This window comes from Chelonus insularis, unplaced genomic scaffold (genome assembly GCF_013357705.1).
Source record: "Chelonus insularis isolate UGA/USDA-ARS -01 unplaced genomic scaffold, ASM1335770v1 contig_23_pilon, whole genome shotgun sequence".
In the NCBI taxonomy this organism is placed as follows: domain Eukaryota; kingdom Metazoa; phylum Arthropoda; class Insecta; order Hymenoptera; family Braconidae; genus Chelonus; species Chelonus insularis.
The window spans coordinates 783845-803848 of record NW_023276443.1 but is presented as its reverse complement, the minus strand read 5'-3'; the positions used below and the strand labels follow the sequence as shown (position 1 = coordinate 803848).

Below are 20004 nucleotides of genomic sequence, written 5' to 3'. Positions count from 1 at the left end.
AAATAGTTGGATTTCTAAGTATGCATAAAATGATAAACTACTTCATACCACTAAGAAATCTCTGCTCTAAAAGGTAGTTTAAGTAAATGTTAAATTTTATTTGTAATTCACTTTGATTCATCAAAGGTAAATGCTTACATGTATAATAACTGACATTTTGCTTCTACATTAAGGAAACCAGGGCAAAACAGATTACTAAAGAATATTATTTATTTACGCCTCAAAGTTTGCAAAGATTATAGTCAGCTTTCTTTCCTACACATACATATATGAGCTTATCCTTGTCAGATTTAAAATAAACCATTGAAAAATTATATTAAAAAATATATTCGTTTAGTATTAATTCAAAAGTTAATTATGAGCCAACTATCGTCACGTGTTTTCACCTTATCAAAGGAAAAAAGCAAAAAGATGTTCTATTATTACAAAGATAATAATGACAATAAAATCACACTGATTTAATCTCAATTTGTATCAGAGCTTAGTTACAATGGCACAAGACCAATTTTATAACAAGTGGCAAGACAGAGTGTTCGTATATGCATAACGAATAAGAAGAGGAAGAAAGAAAGTAAAGAGAGAGGGTAGCTCGACGAGTGGCAATCGGATAGGCAGGCCGCGTGACTAAATTCGCTCTTCTCTCTGCAGCTGGTCGTGAATTATCGATCCTTGCAAAATTTTCCTTTATCCTTGCTCATGCGCATCTTTCTCACTCTCCTACTCTCTTTCTCTTTACCCTCATCTGTCTGACTATAATCATTGTTACCCCTTAAAAATTCTAGGCGCTACTACTGCGTTTAATTTACGCTTGCGCCAATTGATGGCGCGATTGTTTGAGCTTTTGAAATTTTTCAATTGGTTTGTCTCATTTTAAAAAATTTTGTTCTTCAATCTAGTAATAATCATTTTGATATTTTTATGAAATAAATGATTTTTTGTTTTTAATAAATCATTTATAAATAATTATGAAACTGTTTGTATTTGATTAATGACAGTTGTAGAGTAAAAGTAAAGTAAAATTTTTTATTTTAAAAGTTAGTTAGTGTTTTTTCGAGTAATTCAGAGTTGTCAAAAGTAAGTTGAAGACAATTTAAAGGGTAGTAGAAAGCAAAGAGAAATGAAAAGAGGGGAAGAGTTGTCAAGCGAGAGCAGGAAAGAGAAGGGGATGAGTTGTACAGGAAAAGGGCGAGCGCAGGGTCGAAAGCTGTAAGGGGAGAAGTAGAAGGAGCAACCGTGCTGGGGTGGAAGCGTCGGATAGCCCGGGCGGGGAGCGGTAAAAACGAAGATGGCGGAGCTTGCGACGCCCGCCTTCCACTGACGGCAAGTGAGAACGGCCGGCTGACACCCGTGCGCGTTGTGTCACGAGTTTTCAGCGGCCTGAGTCTTGTACTTATTCACAAACCTGTCTTCCGGAATCTCTTTTTTGTCGTTTTCTTTTGTTCCTGTGCGTGAATTAGTGGTGCAACAAAAAAAACCATCTCTGTTCCTTGAAAAAATAATTTTAAAAAGTCATCATAATTCTTTTAAGTGAAAAATCCAGCAAGTTACGCAATGGAAATTAAAACAAAAAAAAGGATAACTGAAAGCTGGATGAAGAAATAAAATGAAAAAATAGGATAATGTAAAAGGATAATTGTTGATGAAAAATGGGATTCTGGTACAGTGCGTACACGCGTTGCAAATAGAGATTCCATGGAGAGCTTATAGATCCTTGGAGCCTTTGGAGCGTGCTCTCTCTTGAGATTTCAGACGAGGAGAGAAAGTCCAGCGGCTTGTCTCCCCTTGGGCTCTCCTTCACCCCTTCCTGTACTCTCTCTCTCTCTCTCAGTTTCTATCTTTTTCATCTGTCTTGCTTTTTCTCCCTCTCTCTTTCTCTTTGGCGGTGGTTGCGCCCAAGAGTGTGCCAGTGCGTTAGTCTCGAGCCCCGTGACTCGAGGAAGGACGTGTGCGCATCACCCGGCTCGTGTCGTGCGTCCCGGGACAATTTTACCTTTTTCCCTCGATAAGCGGTGTAAACTCATGGATTTTTTAAACTTTACTTTAGGAAAAGAAAGGATACATGCGCACGTTTGTGAGATTTTACGACCAAGACAACGAAAAGAGTGATACGCCCCGCCCCCTGACAGCCGTGCACACGGCTGACTTGTTCCGGGGGTGGTAGGCGAGGTTTAGTTCCATTCTCGTCGTCGAAAGGACATAGAGTACGGTGGTGGTGTGGTGCACGCGTTTCTGAGAAAGAGAGAGGGAGTGAGTGTGCTTGAGTCTTCTGGTGGCCTGTGAAATGGAAGAAAACGACTTGGTAGTGAGATTTGTAGGACTATAGTGATAAGGAATAACAAGAAATGATATTAGAAAAAATAATTAAATAAATAAACAGCGGAGATGGTTGATTGCAGAAAAGATTAATCTGTATCATTATCATCATCATCATCATCATCATCATCATCAAGAGTGAACAGTACATGAGTGAAGAAGCTTAACTGATAAACGAGGAGAAAACTAGAAGAATTCCCGACCTTTTAACGAGTGCAAAGTGAGTGCATATGTGAGTGTAGTAGGAGAGCATCAGCAGCGACGTCGGTGACGACGGTGGCGCGTTCGGAGCAGCGCTGTATCAGTAGTGTCGAGATGATTTTGGTGTTGGTGTAAATGGTGTTGGTGGTGTTGGTGCCAATAAAATAGTGTAAAATTCAAAATCGTCTTCTCGATTGATAATATTTAGTTGAATATTTAACAACTTAAATAGTACGTGTATTGTCGTAAATTAGCGTTAATTGGCGTGGTGTATCCTTCAGATCCAGCTGCCGTGATAAAGTCCCGGCGGCTGGGGTTGATGTGACTAAGCCAAGACGTGCAGGACGACGGCTGGCGGCGTGGTGACGCAGCGGCTTCAGCATGCAGCATGAACCGCGTGTATTGTTGCATCAGTGTGAGGCAGAAGACGAAGAAGAAACAGCAACAGCCATTACTGAAGACACAACATCAGGTGAGGAAGCGGGGCAAGAAGAAACGTCGTCGCGACATCACCGGCGACCAGCGGCAAAGAGGAGGACGAGATCCGTGTTTACGGTATTACACTCGTTCTCGTTGGAGCAACCTCGAGGACTACATCAAGTGGTCCAAAGATCCAAAACAACAACGTCGACGAGGACAAAGCTGGCGCTGTTGGTCAGCCGTCATCGTCGCGATCACTACTGCATTACAGTCACGTGGCAAAAGCCGCGGCGTCACTAGGCGGCCCCTGGCTGACGTACCGGGTGCTAGAACAGCACACGGCGGCGTCGGGCCCAGGCCTTCGTGGCTGCTTCAGCGATGCGGCCCGGATCAAACGAACGCAGCAACCCGCGCCGTCGTCCCTGTCGCCGGCGAGCCAGGCCCGAGCAGCCCACGTGGTGGTTTCGAGAGGAGGAGTTAGAGAAAGATTTGCTGACCAAGAGGAGGACGAAAAAAGAGGAAACAAAACAAGAAACAGAAGACCAAGTGGGAGGTCGACGCTCGCCTCCTGGAACGAGCGTCGACAACGTCGTCGTGGGCACGTCAGTGTCCCCTGTCACGTGCTCATGCGACTCGAGCACCCGCCCCGTATCACGGGACCACCACCCACGACAAAGACGAAGAGCGAGCGGAAACACTCGTCGCGTACATTATCCGCGACTACCACCGTTCACTCAATCCGCTCTTCGTCACTGTATTACTATCGACGCCATGTATCACACATCACCCATACACGACGTGCACGCGATCGTCTTGCCGTCCTATCACAAATTAATACACTGGATGATCGTGAGGACTATTATGATGATGATTATAATAGCGATGAAGACGAAGACGAAGATAATATTAACACGACAACCCGTAGCACTGCCTATGTCGCTTCACGCGAGACCGATACATACCAACCGAGCATCACCCATTCTCACTATCATGCCTGTTACGTCTGCGGAACAAGCCATTGCTCGATTACTATCCATCAAGAGCATTATGAGGCTATCACCGCAAACCCAAATGCTATTACTACGGATCTGTTTGATAACACTGCCTTCAATCATCACGAACAGCAGGATAACGAGGATACTCAGGAAGAGACGGAAACGAATTTCTTCTTTGCCTCGTCTGAGAGAAGAAAGCATCAAGTATACAAGCAAACGGGTAAAAGGCCCAAGCAGAAAATTGAATGGAAACACACTGCCTGGTCGGAAGAGCCACAAATTTATCGAGAGAAAGAGCGAAGAAATAATAAAATATACAGAAAAGCACAGAATAGAAAAAGCTACAGTCTCCTCTTTCTCTTTTACCTCCTGGTATTACCATACTTGTGCTCTACCGACCCGTCCTCGGGGGTTTTGGCCACATCCATCTTGGACTCACCAGCGAACTTGACCCGCAATTCGTCCTCTGCAGAACGTGTTCGTGGATTCAATAACCCGCAAAGGCATCCGGGCAGCAAAAAGACACATCCCTACAACGAATACTCCTGGCAGGTGAACCAGATAAATCCTTGGTTATCGGCTTGTGATCTGGCTGGACCAGCACCAGCTGATCTTCAGGGTACCTGTGGACCCCCAGAAGTGCCAAAATACTGCCCAATGCCTTGTCCAAATCAACACGATGCTAAAAAGATATTTCGCGAGGTAGTTGAACGCCTTGACATCCCGGTCAAGTTACGCACCGGCTCCGCAGCGAGCGCCGGGAAGTGGAGGTCGTCGTCGTCTGGTGGTAACTCTAGGACGGTAGGCGGCGGTACGGCTCCGGATCAGTGCCTTTTTTACCTCGAGGAGTCGCACAAGCAAGACATCTGTCGGGACGATTTCGCGCGGGCCAGTCCATTAAGTTTTTTAACCCCCAAGGAAAATCGATATTGGTTCGTTAGTGGTCTCCGTCTTCGTCATTGCTGCGAACATGCGGCTATCAATGCCTTGGCTCCCGGCAAAGGTGGCCCACTCGAGGCTGTTTTAAACGGGGGATCTCAGTGCGTCCAAGCTCTAGACAAACTCCTCAGCGTCGACGCACTTGCTGCGAGGCTTCACTGTGAGTTCGGGGAGGTATTCGCGCGATACGACTGCGCTCAGCCATACTCGGTCATCTATAACTGCACACACTGCAAGGTAAGAAAACTCCTACATTCACTTTCTCATCAGATATTTCCTATTTATCTCTACACTCATTTCTCTATCATTTTTCACCAATTTTATTATATTGTCAAATAATCTTATATCTTCATCTATATTTTGATTGATAAACGACATTATTTGTCGTCAGCAACATTTGACTTCTTTGCTTATAATCATTTACCACTGAGATCAGAGTACACCAGACGTCTGTCTCCATTATAAAAACCTTTGCAGTCATTTTAATCATCTTTCAATTATTTTAAATCAATTCTTAAACTAGTATTTCATTATTATTATTATACACTATTTAAATACATTTGTTAATTAAAAAGTATTTATAAAAATATTTTCACTTACATATAATATTCTAAATTCATATTCAGCTTGAAGTATTTTTGAACAAAATTTGTGCCATTCATTAACTCGTTTAATAAATAGAGAAGTTTTCGTATATAAACTTGTTTCTCTGCATCCACCAACTGACATGATACTTTTTGCATTTAATTTCTTCATAAAATATCAACAACTAATTTTATACAATCTACTTATTTAATTAGAGTACAGAATAATTCACTTAACTTTCAAATATTTCTCTACCGCTTGTAGTTTATTATTTCAATCGTTCAGTTATTTTTAACAAATAAAATTCCGACATTAAAAAGAGTTTTAATAAAGAAAATTAACTGTGACATAATTTTTTCATGAAGCCTCAAAGTTGAAATGTCATTCACTCATCGCAGTTCAATATCCTAGGTTAGAAAAAAGGTAAATTTACACATGAAAATAAAACATGAACCATAAACTTGGGTGGTAGTAAGGAACGAAGAGTAATAACCACACAGTTGCCTATAAAGTTACCATTTATAACAGTGTACTATACGTTTAGTTATAAAACTCCGGACTAGTGAGCAATAACGGAGATTGATCGTTTTGAGTTACTAGTCTCGTTGTCGATTTCACTCTTTTACTTTTCCACCGGAAATGTCCAAAAAGTCGAGAAATCTCGTGAATTGGATTAATGAGTTGAAAATAAAGTAGAAAGAAAATAGAAATAACGAAATATATAGAAAACATCAAGAGCAGTTGAAATATTTCCCATTATAACCGTATTTTCAACGTTGTTTATTGGCTTAAGTGCAGTTCTCTTTTTTAAGCCAATTTATTTATACCTATTCCATCAATTTTTACTATTTTTTCATTTTTTTTTTCGTTGGAGTTTAGTAGATTTTTACTTATTTTAAACGTTAATTCTTGAAGAGTTGACGTAAACAGTTTGACGTCATTGATTTTTATTAATCTAAAATTGGCAGCTTTTAAGAAAATTATTAGACTCAAATTCACTAGTTGGATACTACTGTGACATATTTTATTTTTACTTCATTTTGGTATCTCAATGTACAATCAAAATTATATTCTTGGGGCATTGAATATTTAACATACCCACCTGAATAGCAATAAATGGATTACATTAAGCAAATATTGATTTATTCATAAGAGACTATGGAATATACGTTATTACGGTTGAAATTTTGATCCAGCTTTTTATTAATAATTCTCCTCTGCATTCACAAATATTAAGTCCTTGTCTGCTACTCAAATAATAAAAATTGAAGGTATTACTTTTTTTATGCTTAATACAAAAAATATTTATTTTTCAACAAAACGGATTTATATCGTTTTATTGAATTACTACAACAAATAGAGAAGATATTTATGGATAATTGTCTCAATAATCATTGAAGTATAAATTTTGATTTATTAATCTGCTTCAATATTATTTATTCAATTGTTGAATCATATTAAAAAAAATTTTTTTTATGAAAATGAAAAAATTTGAATATCGAATTAATCGGACGTATTTTATAATAAGTCAATAACTCGGAATATTTATTTATAATTGCAGTAATTTAAGCTGAGGGTAGGAAGACATTAGAATTAATGGGGTAATATCTTGGTTAGGGTAAAGTATAAGTAGTCACTCGTAGCACCGATCAATCCAAATCCTTGCAGGGTCTACTCCTCCTTCTCTTTTATTCTACCCTGATCATTTCTAGCCCCCTAAGGGAAAACGACGTCTCGGTCATGTCGCTCGTAGAATTTCGAGCGGATGAAAATCGAGACTTTGGTAAGGTACTTAAGTACGATCGAACGACGAGACTTCAGTACCTACCTATTTTACTGTAACGCTTCATCGAAAGTTTAGTCAGTGAGCTCATTAAAAGTGATCCTAAGTGCAAATAACAGTGCATAATAATTCTTATGTTACCGTCAAATTATTATTAATTGCCATAAAATCTTTGCTGGAATTCTTTGTAATTAATTACACAAGTATTATGATCTAATTGCTTATTACTTCTCTTTTACTCTCTATCATCAGTTCCTATGATTTCATGATTTATGATCAAGTTTTTATTGTTATTGTATAAATCCTATTGCTGGGTAACGTTTTTACTGTTATGTTTTAATCCTGATATAATAAATGGAGAGTGACTTGATGGATACATTTAAAAAAATTTTATTAAACTTTTGTTTCTATTAAATCATATTATTCTAAAATATTTTATTCAACTATTTCATTAAAAATTTTCCTAAAAGAATTATTATTGCAACTTTCTTCGTTTTTATTCATGAAAATAGTTTCAGTAATTCTCCTCTCCCCTTTTTTCTTAGTGTAATCTTCTCTATATAATCCTTATTTATGTGCAAAAAGAAATAAAATGAATTAAATATTGTTGGCAATTCAATAAAAAAAGAAAGAACTCATATCTTTAAAAATGTGGACTTATCATTTTTTCACTTATGATAGATAGAATTATTGCGATAAAATTACTTTATCTTGGGTCAATAATGGTACACTACCAAAGAAAATCAAAACTTCCTCTGATCTTACTAATCTTTTTGCTCTTGAATCCTGCAAAAAATTCTCTGGTATAAGATAAAATTTTGCCCTCCTTCTTCAAAATAAATCAATCAATGAATACCTACTGTTTGGAGTAATGATAATAGTACTTATTCGAATAGTGATGGTTTTATAACTGGAAATTAGTGAATTGTCACTGATTTTCAGTGTTAATCTAATTACTGATTCATTCAGTGATTGAAATAGTACTGATAATTGTTGGAATATGAACAAATTTTACCATTATTTTATTCTATTTTATGATTAGGTTACTTATTTTGCTTTATGTGCAGTAAAAAACGGATTTATTTATAATTAAAAATTTCTATTAATTATTAGTAATTCTTACTTTAATTAAACATGATTTTTTCCAGTGTGTGAACGACATGGCACATGTTTATGTTGATAATATAATAACATAATATATGTCTTAGGCTAAGTTTTATTACTCTTCTAAGAAGAAGTATATTATTTATTCAATAACATTTAGGATTGATCTGGACTTGATAATTATTGTGTAGTCTAAGTATTACTGGTCTTATGAGTTCACCAGAGCCTTTTCTATTATAAAGACATACTTTTAAATCTTCATGATAATAAAAGAAATATTATTATTCAAATTGTTTAATCAATTATTACACTAATTCCTACTACAAGAATTTCCAAGAGTAATTAATTAATATTTACTGATTTATTTAAAAGAACACGATTGTATTCATATTTTACTCCATTTAAAATAATAAAAATTTCTATGAAACATAATTTAGAAATCAATGTACGAAAAAAGGATAAAAATAAAGCAGCATAAGCTTAAAGCTCATGTTATAAAACCGCGGATCAAATCTTGTCTATAAAAAGCAAACACCTCAGTCCTTTATTATTATTAAAGCAGCGGCATCGTCTGGTGAAACAGATCGTCTCCTATTTCAGTAAAAGTTCAAGTTGTAAAAAAATGAACGAAAGAATAGCAACAAAAAGGCGAAGAAGTGAAAAGGTGGAGCGAATAAAAAATATTTTAAAAAACAACAAAGATGGTGGAGAGTAGAAAACTCGATGGCTGTATATTGTCTGAGCAAAATCCTTTCCTACTGGTGTCACCTAGCGAAACAGTTATGGCATAAAGCCATCCAGCCCCTGGGGAGCAGATCACGGCTACACAATGGCTGCACGGCGATGCATACCGATATCTACGCGCTCGCGCTTCGTGGTAACGCTGAAGGGTGGGTGGTGTGTAAGAGAAGTGTTGTAACCCCCGGGCTGTTTACACTACTCGTGCAAAATTTATGTGGTATTAAGGGGTGTACCCGATCACGTTACAATGCAATTGTCAAGCTAATGTTGGAGTTTGATATTTTGTTTGAAACCATTGTGAATAGTATTGACTAAACTTGCGCAGAGTTTAATCATTTATTTGTATCGTTCTGAAAATTATTTAACGTTATATTAAACACTAGAAAATTTATTTGAATATTATTTCTCCTATCTATTAAAACTCGTGACTTACTGTTAGGCAACGAAATACAATTATAAAAACTGTTCCTGTGAATATAATTAAATATTTATAGTATTTTTTTTTATAAAATTATAGAGATTACAATTTAACAATGATAATAACAAAAACAAATTTTTTAATTACCGTAACAAATACCAAAAAACAATAATTAAAGAATACAAAATTAAATTGACCAATCAGAAAAGGGTAACTATTTTATTCGTGCGCTGATTGGTCAATTTTATTTTTAAACTTTCAAAATGAATAAAAATGAATAATTTTTTACGTTGTTGACTTGAGACAGCGTGCAGTGTATTTCTAGTTTTTCTAAATCAGTAAAAAATGACTACACTGTAAATCCAAGTGCATTCTCGTTACACTCGGGCATTGTAGTCCTTTTTTACACATTTAGAAATGCAATAAAAGTGACTAGAATGTTCATCAAATGGGTGACGTTTTATTTAACACGTTTAGGTGCATAACAAGAATACACTTGGATGTACAGTGCATTCACTGGTTTTCAGTGCTAATCCAATTACTAATTCACTCGGTGACTGGATTAACACTGAAAATTAGGAAATATTCACTGATTCGTTTAAGAGAGTATGCTTTGAATCAATGATAAGACTTGTAGGTGGAAAAAATTAAAAAATAGAAAATTTTCAGACGGTTTTTAACGCACACTAAGCGTCTATTAGCCTAATTTCTATATGAAGATGAAAGGTAAAGTGGGTGCTTTCAATTACTGTATTTGAGAAGCTACCAAAGCCACTAAGCTTCAAATTTTTGATTTTTTTCTTCTTACTAGTATTCACAACGAATCAATCTATTACACCAGAAAGGCATCAAGTGAAAATTACTCTCCTATGCAGTGTAATCTAAATCAAAGTAGAGTTTATTTTTGATCCTTTTAAATTCATTTGTATCTGTGTGTATCTCACCTTTTTGCCTTAAATTTGAGGTTTCGATTTTCCTACGTTTCATTCCACTAGATCCATTCGAATCAAATCAGATTCAATTGTTTTTCTTTTGATCAAGTTTTATCTGATATTTTATTTTTAATATTTCAAATAACTCAAAATAACTTGCCTTGATGGCTTCCTTCTAGTCACTTATTTTTCTGTCTTATTTTCTTCAAGATGCTGTAAAATAATTATACATTTTTATTTGAAATAGGTCTCAGTTTAATCGAATATTAAAAAAAAAATTCACAAACTTTATTAAAAATGCGGTTATATGATGAAGTCAAAGATATAAGCTCTTTTTAATTTATCCCTTCTAAGAGTATTTTGACTGACTACTCTTTAACTTCCAAACTCAGTACGAAAACCTTCATACGCTTCAGTATAGTTTTTACCCCTAGAATAAAAGTACTCGGTGAGATACACTTTTTCTTCGTAAGGTCACTCATTTTAAAGTACATGTACGTATTGCTTTTTACGGCGTCTCAATAGAAATTGACAATATTCTAGAATGTATCTACGTGGGCCCAGCCTTATACGACATGATAAAAGGGGGAAAGAGATGCATATACTTTAAGCAACTTCCCATTTGTTATTCTGTATCTGTATGTTGATTAACAAATGACTCAATTAATTGTTAGCAATACTTGACTCATTTTTTTACACGCAGAGAAATTTATAGTAAAAATTACAATTAATAATTATTACAATATTGTTATTAGTAATTTTTATAATGTGCACAATAATTTTTATCCTCATCCTGCAGTGTCACCAAATTACCATAAAATTCAGGGCAATTTTTACTATACATTTCTCTGCATGTATATTAGTTTATGACTGAAACTAGAGCACATCAGACCTCTTCCTTTAGTTATAAAACCTTTACTGTCATTTTAAATAAACTTTTAATTCTTTTAAATCATTTCTTGAGCTGTTATTCCATTGTTATTTTATAATATAATAATATTCGATTGATTATAAATTTTTAGGATTTTCGTTAATAAAGTAGTTCACAAAGAGAGCTTTCCTAAAGCTGGTAAATTCAGCATTGGGCGAAATTTTTTTAATCAAATATCTCCATTATTTCATAACACTACAATGTTATTTCCAAGCTGATATAGTGATCTAGAGTAATATAATCCAGAGAGCAAACTTATGGGGGAATGTACAGTAAATAAGTTGATTAAACAGGGGAAATAAATCAGTAGTCAGTGGTACAGTCTTAAGAAACTCTCCAAAAGCCGACGGGAGCAATCACATTAAATGAACGTATCGCCTATCAGATTAGACCGTGCTGTACTTAATTGAGATCATCTTGCCGCGAATAATTTCATCCATCTCAATCCTAGTCTTCATGAGATCGAGATTGCTTCATCTTAGATGGTGAATACCCTCTAGGGATACTGCTACTATAACAACCTGGATTCTACTTCCGGTCAATGTCCGAGGATGATTAATTCTGATAAATTGACTATCAATGCCTTATTTGATCAGTTGAGTAAACTATACCACACTAAAGAGAATTATTTCATTACAAATAATTTCTGTTTTCAATTACCACATGACTGCTATTTAATTCATCTGCAATATTGATTATTTTTTCAATTTTGTTAAATAAAAATTTTTGTCTAGATTAAATTGGTTTGGATTGAAACACTTATAACATTTTTTTTCATCAATTTATTAATTTATTAAAATTCATTAATATTCGTTAAATTATTAATCAATTCACGGCAAAAATACAAGCAAATTCAAATGTTTAGTAATAGAACGCTTAAAGTGTTTAATAATTAAACACTTAAATGCTTACAATTTCGAATGACATAAAAACTATAGCATTTTTGTAAACAGCAAGAAGTGATTAAAATTCGTGTGTAAAATTACTATAGTTTGTTTATGGAGTATAACATTGTAAACACTTTTAATGTATTTTTTCAAAAAAATTATTTGTGATAATGGATTTTTTGAAAATAACAAGAATGTATTGCTACGTAAAAAAGATAGATAATTCCAATTTTATCTTGCTTTATTTTCGCCCTTATCGAATCCATAAGTAATCGAATTTTTTCAAGTATGGAAGTGTTTGGAGGGCGGAAAAGCAATAATTCTTTATTATAAATCTAATTAAAAGTGTTTTACTATTGAACAAAAAAATGAATTTTCATTGTTTTCCAAATAATAAAAATAAAAAAATATAATGCCCTTTAAAGTGTAAAAAATATTCCATAAAAATTAAGAGTAAATTGATAAAGGGAAAAAAGTATATCAATAAAAATTGTGTAAAAAAAGCTTTCGTTTGCTCCAAGAATATCCAATAACAGAAAAAAAGTTTTTGCATTATTCGAACTTTGCATCAAAATTTGAGTATTTTCTAAATTTTATCACTTTTGAACCTTGGATACGATGATTCGTCACCTGTTCCGTAATCGAAATGGTTAACCAAATTTAGAGACCACAAAGTGAAACCACTGAGACGTCTCTGTCATTAGAATAGATTCATCCAAGTTTTATTTTATTTTATTTCCATTAAATACCTCGAGTTTGCCCGTGAAATCCTTGAGTAAGATAAAACTTTAAAATCTTTTATCATTTATCTATAATTGACAGTGTCATAGATTAATTACTGTGATAATAAAACAGACTGGAGAGATACCAATACTCTTACAAAACATTTACCATCATATATAATAAATAGTTTAAATAAACAAACAATTATTAATATATTGAAAGCGTTCCGGAGACAGAATTTCAAATTTTTTTTTAACTTCAAAGCCTTAAATTACAGCTTTAAAGTTGAAATTCGAATTACAATTATACACTGATAGAAACATGTAATATTTATTTCTCATCTAAATACTATAATTGAACTCCATGATAAGGTAGAATGTCGTGTGAACTTTTAATAGTTTTATAAATATAATGACATCAGACAGCTTTGCAAAGAAGATTTTAGCGACAAATAAATTTTTATTTGTTTGAAACAAATGCTGAAAAATAATTTTAATGAATTCATTTAGTACCACGAAATATATTTTTCTATCAGCGTATCACCTTACATATAATTGAAGCCTATTTTCGACTTCAATTTTGTTATTTCGTGCATTTTAACAAAGTTGAGGTTAAAAATGAATCTTATTAAATTTATTTTGAACCTCAAAAATGTATCAATGCCATACAAATAATGTTATACAAATTTATGACGACAATGATGACCAGAATAAAATTTTTGGATCAGTTTAAGTCATCAAAATCTTCAATGAGGTTGATGATTCCTAAAATGGAATTGAATTATAGGCGGCAATTGGAACATCAAAGAAATGGAAGATTTTAAAGTTAAAACTGAACTTTAAATTTACTCTTGGGTTTACTTATATTTTATTTATATTTTTTTATGTTACTTAAAAATTCACAAATATTTTTGTATCATCACACTGTAAATTTGAGTTTTTAATTTTAAAACATTGAAAGTCTTCTAATATAACGTCACCCATTTGATTAACATTGTCTCGATTTTAAAACACTTCATGTCATTTTTTGAAAATTGTATTTCAATACTAATATTTCAATTAACAATTAATAAATAAAGAGTTTTAGTGTAAAATTTGTAGAGAATGATACATTTAGAGATTAATAAATAAAATTTTCGATGTTTGATGATTTATCATATTTATATTGGAATTTTTAATGAAATTCATAAATGAAATAATAGTTGATGACAATGGATAAATTTCAAATAAATCTCATTGATTGTAATACAAGTACATATTAAATTAACTCATGATATGAATCTGTCTCTGTACCTGTACTTTTTTGTTGATACACTTTAATTGATAGTGAGTTACGATGTAATTTTTATTAACCCAAAAAGCTTTTGTGATATTGAATAAATATTAAATTGAACTCGGGAACAAAGGTTTTAAGTATGCACATCTTTTTTTTGAGGTATTTTTTATCATGTCGTATTTTATGTTTCTCAAGAAAAAAAAAAAATATTTCGAAAAGTAAAATTGTGTCGTAAATGATGTTACTATGTATAGTGAAATTTATTATTCATGAATAGTCGATATAATTTATGCATATTATCTTAATACTCATACAATTTTTATAGAATAAAAAAAGCAATATTTTTTATGACCACAATACATATAATATAGAAAAAAAGGTCAACTGTAGATGCCAGTGGTTATTTTTTTTCTTGATACTAAAGCGTTCAAACTTGAAAATTTGATTCTCTTGTTCAGTTTAAAATAAACGGATATATTTTGGCAAACCTCTAAGGGACTTAGAATCGCGAGAATAATCGAAGCATAACGTGTCCCAAGACGATCCATCCTCGAGCTTGTTTTGACATTCTTTGGATGGACGACAAGGTTTTTTTCCTCATCTCGCTTGACGTTATTGGATCCTTGAGAGTTGAGGGGTTTCAATTTTTCACTGCTAACACATGTGAAAGAGAAAAATGTTGAAATTTCTTGAAAAATAATAAGAAAAAAATGGAAATAAAAAATACTATAAAATAAAAAGAAAACTGTAAATGAAATAAAAGAAATGGAAATGTTTAATTCTTATGACAATTTTCCATCAGTTCAATTGCACACTTTTGGCTTTTGATGCTTTCATTTTCCTGGAATGTAGAAATATGCTATGCATGTGTGTTATGTCTAAGTGTGTGAGAGACTCGTGCCGCTGGCCAAGTGGCAGTTTGCACAGTGACACAGAGAACCGCTTACGTCCCCTCGGACATCGTAGTTGCCACCAGTTTCGGGCTGTCGTTTGCAGGCCTCTCTCTTCCTCTCGACATGGCCTATACCCTTGGACATGTGTGTGGACATCGTTATTACGCATCCAAGCGACATGTGAGTAAGTGTGAACCGTATGCTCTCTCGCACTACTGCCATTTCTCATGACCAGTCACACGCCAACTGACACTCTGTCCTTCGTACTGCTTCTCATGATGCTCTACTTCTTTTACAGTCATCAATATTTCATTTCTATACACCAATTGCACTTGAATCAAGTCCACCAATATATTAATGTGGATGTGGATTTTGCTGGAAATACATCAAAATGTGGAAAAGGTAGCATGAAATCTCAATAGCTAGCAAGAATGGTCCAACATTGGGTTATGGTTGATGATGTTGGAATAAGTATTGTTAATAGTAAAATACAGCAAAAATATAATGATGTTTAGAAGCTTGAAAGTACTCTCTAAAAATGAATCAGTGAAAATCACTGCGAAAAAATGTTCAATCACTACTTTGTAGCTATAAAATCATCACTGAATTAGTGCTATTGTCATCACTCCAAACAATAAATATTCACTGATTTATTTTTAGAGAATATTATGCCATACATATTATAGCTTATAAAGTATTTGATCTTTTTTTTTAGTTGATGTTTATACCAATAAAATAAATATAGTTCTAGGAGCAGAATATGATACATAAGACATAGGGTAAAGTAAGGCTACTTGGTGAGACAGGCAATTTGGTGATAAACTCTTAAAAGTCTTTCAAAATGTTACCTATGCACGCAGTAATGCAAAATGATGCAACCAGTTCGTCAAAAAAGTGGACAAGACGTAGTGACACATCACTATGCGACATTGCATGTATAAATAACATCTGGAAAGACTTTTAAGAGTCCATCACCAAATTGCCTTTTTTACCAAATAACCTTACTTTATCCTACATAAGTCTTTTACTGTTAGTCCAGTCTTGATGCAAATAAAAAAATGATAAATAAGAATTTTTTTTACATATTTTAAATCAGGTATGATCAAATTAAGTATTAATTTTTATTCTTATAAGTCAGAATGAATATGAACTTAACATCAAATTAATATATTCTGTGTTAAGTTATTTTTAATTTAATTACCTTTTTTTCTGCATATAACTAATAGCTAATGAAGTTTTATGGATACTCACATAGAAAAAATATAAACCGAAATTATACTAAATTATAACCATAATATCCTATGGCATCCCATACAAGAATGATACAGGAATGAACAACAGGATCATGATCGTGTCATGACTAGGCTACCATTGACGATTAAATGTTATTATTATCCAGTCATAATCCAGTTGTGGCCCAGTCATGGGTCCAGTCGTTCCCTGTGTGGAAACTTACTAATTATTAACTGCCTAATGGAAATATTTATTTGATCATTTATTACACATTTACACTATTTAATAGTACTATTAATTTCACGTAATAGTTTTGATAATTTACTAGAAGAATAGCTTTGCTAAAAGCAAATCTAGCTCATTCGTAGTTCATCACTGGATCAGTCCAACTATTCTTGGATCAATAATGGGCCAGTTTTGCTTCTCACTAGGAGCGCAGTATTTGAAAAAATGAGCCCAACAAAAAATAATCAGGGATATATATGTTACACGGAGTCAAAAATATTAAAATAAAAATATTCTCAAGCACTCAATATTAATAAAAATAAAAAGGATCATTCCGCATTAAAAAAAAATACAAGAAAAAAGCTTATATTGAAAGTTTCAAATGGAAGTTTGTTAATAAGCTGGAGCAAAATTCAACATAATTTTATGAGCATTCAGCGGATTTCTCTTGGAATTATAAAATTTTCTACATCTGTAATTAATTTTTTAATATACTATTATTACTTGCACTATTATCTATATTATGAAAATATTTAAAGAATATAATCTTTAGATGACATGCTTCATACTTGATTTTCATGCAATTTTATTTCTTGCTTGTGTTATTATTGTTTGTTTTTGTGACTCTAGTGTGGCTAATGCTGTTAGGCCTATGTAATTATTTCAAATAAATGAATAAATAATCTCTGTATATTAAAACTATTCACAACTGAAATAATGTTGTGTTTATTCAATCGGTATTTTACCATAGTATATTGGCAATAGTGAAAGACATTTCTAAATCAAAGATACTTCAGACCTTTTCATTTGTATTTGAATACATCAAGAAAAGATGAAAGCAATGCTTTTACTCTGAAAATATAGGCGTGGAGCATTTTTCTATCTTTTTCTTAAGTAATCGATCGATCGTCGTCTTTCGATAGCCTTTAATACAGTCTAGACTCTTTTTTTTTCTTTCAAGTCGAGAGATGTTGAAAAACGCCTCTATATGAGCCAGTAATCTTTAATATAACCCTCATATTATATTTATCGGGTATCCAATTCTCATTATAATAACTGCTTCTACTATTAATCAAAAAATAGATAAATATTTATTTGTTAATATTATTCTGCTCTTAAAATTGATTTAAACATTAATAATATCTGATAATTGCTGATTATAAAATTAGGGCAATTATTTAGAATTGGAGCTCCAGATAAAATACATAATTCGACGACTCCACAACTTGTACAGGACGATTGTTTCAGAAAAAATACACTGCTAGGACCGGGGATCGAACCCGGACCTTCCAGTTACGCGCTGGATGCTCTACTGATTAAGCTATCTCAAACTTGTGTAAATTCTCCTATCATTTGTGCCTGTACTCGTCTTTATCGTGGCTCGTCTCACTCCACCGTCTCTCATACGGCCTAAATTAAAGTATAGAACAATTTTATTCTTTTTCCCAAGACACTTGATCTGGAGCCCCAAATCTGCTCATTTACCCTAGAATACATTTTTTATCAAGGTAATTAACTTAGCAAGACATTCACCTCATATTGGAGTAGCAGTTGGAATCGGATTGCAGTCTTTTATCTTGAATTAGTTGATATTCAGTAGAGAAGAATAAGTACGTCTAATGTTAGAAAATCAATTTGTATATCACCGACATGCTATCTAGTTCTTTCAGAAAAAAAATTTAGTGAATATACTGGAACGGTAATTTTGTGAATAGAATACAATACATATTGTTATCGGAATACAAATATTTTCTAGTCACACTCGAACTATTTTTCTAGTGTACTCTAAATGAAACAAAATTCATTCAAGTTGGAGTTATTTTTATTCTCATTTGAACAACTTACACTTTAAATTGAATTCTCAATTTTTATCATACTTTTAATTTGTTCTTCTTCAATTTACTATAAAAACTAAATAATTCTTTTCACATAATTGCAAAAATTTATCACAGATTATTGATTATTTGAGTGAAGATTTAAATCAATTGCTATTTTTTTTAACTTGTATTGGATTTACCTACTATCTAAGGATGATTTTTATTTCAACATGTTTTTTTTTTTATTGCAGTATTAACTATCCTGAATACAATCATATATTGAAACAATTTATAGTTGTAGGAACAATACAGTACCCCTTAAATTAACTTTCTCATTACATAGCTGTAGGAACTAACTGAGTCTCCGACGCTCTTTTGGCCACTACTATCCCCAAAATATATTTCATTACAGAGAAAAAATTTTCTTGGAATTTCTACTAATCAATTTAGAGTAAATTTTACTAGCCAAAAAAAATTAAAAATTACTCTTTTTTTTTTTTGTCAAAATAACTAAAAATTTAGAAAAAAATACTATTTTGGTTAGTAAAAGGTTCTAAACAAAAAGTGAATAAATTCAGAAATTTACTTTTTATTCAATATTTAATGTACTGACATTGTATAAGTATTTTTAATGGATATATTAAATAGAAAGTAAATTTCTGAATTTTTTACCATAAATTTTTACCAAGAAAAAAGAAATTTTTTTCTAAATTTACTTTAGCTATTTTTACCGGAAAAAAGAAGTAATTTTTAATTTTTTTTGGCTAGTAAAATTTACTCTAAATTGACTAGTAAAAATTCCTATAAAATTTTTTCCGTGTATTAATATTTATTTATGAATAATTTATTCGGCCATAACACCAGATAGTTGATTGACTGTATATAAAATCACAAGTATTTTAAATTTTGTCTTTTTGATTAAGTAATTAGACTAATAACACTGCACAACTTTTGCAGCGAGTATTTGTTATAATAATAAATAATATTTTTATCAGATGACTTTAAATATGATCAGAGATAAAATTATGAATGTGTGATGCCACGAGTCACTCTTCAACGATGTAGACAGTTATTAGTGATATCCAGCATTGCTCTACTATATAAAGTGCTCTAAATATTTTTTTTCATTGTACAGTGTCAAGTAATCAGGAAAATGGTCATTTGACCAAAATTACAAGCAAGAGAAAAAAATGGCTCACTCGTAAGAACGTTTTTTGTATAGCTGAATATTTGACGATAGTATACTCTTTATGCTTCTTGAAGGTGGATTAACGGCAAAATTTTGGTTGCTAGCGTCGAGCCCCACCCAGTTAGAGACGCATCCCTGATTTATGAGCCGGCGCCTTGGGGACAAAGATTCATACTCGCTTCCGCATAAAAGCAGTTGAAGAAAAAAAATCTAAAAAAAAAAGACATTCAACAACAAGGATCACACCAAGGGCTTACATTTTCCATGATCTTTCTCCAGGACATTTTCGCTTATCAGAGTCTACCAGAGTTTCTTTCCCTCTCCTTACTCTCTCATTTTCTCCTACTTCAACCTCTCCCTCATTTTTGTGCCGTCTTTTTAGACTCAACTCTATTCCATT

General features: G+C 33.0%; 1 protein-coding gene across 1 annotated transcript in view; it reads left to right on the top strand.

The window, feature by feature from the left end:
• Positions 1-3550: 3550 nt before the first annotated feature.
• The window catches only part of Mid1, a 75514-nt gene continuing 59060 nt past the window's right edge, over positions 3551-20004 (top strand). Inside the window, exon 1 of the mRNA XM_035079296.1 lies at positions 3551-5105. Within this exon, the coding sequence (XP_034935187.1) occupies positions 3561-5105 (1545 nt within the window). The 5' untranslated portion in view covers positions 3551-3560. The remainder of the gene's footprint in view (positions 5106-20004) is intronic.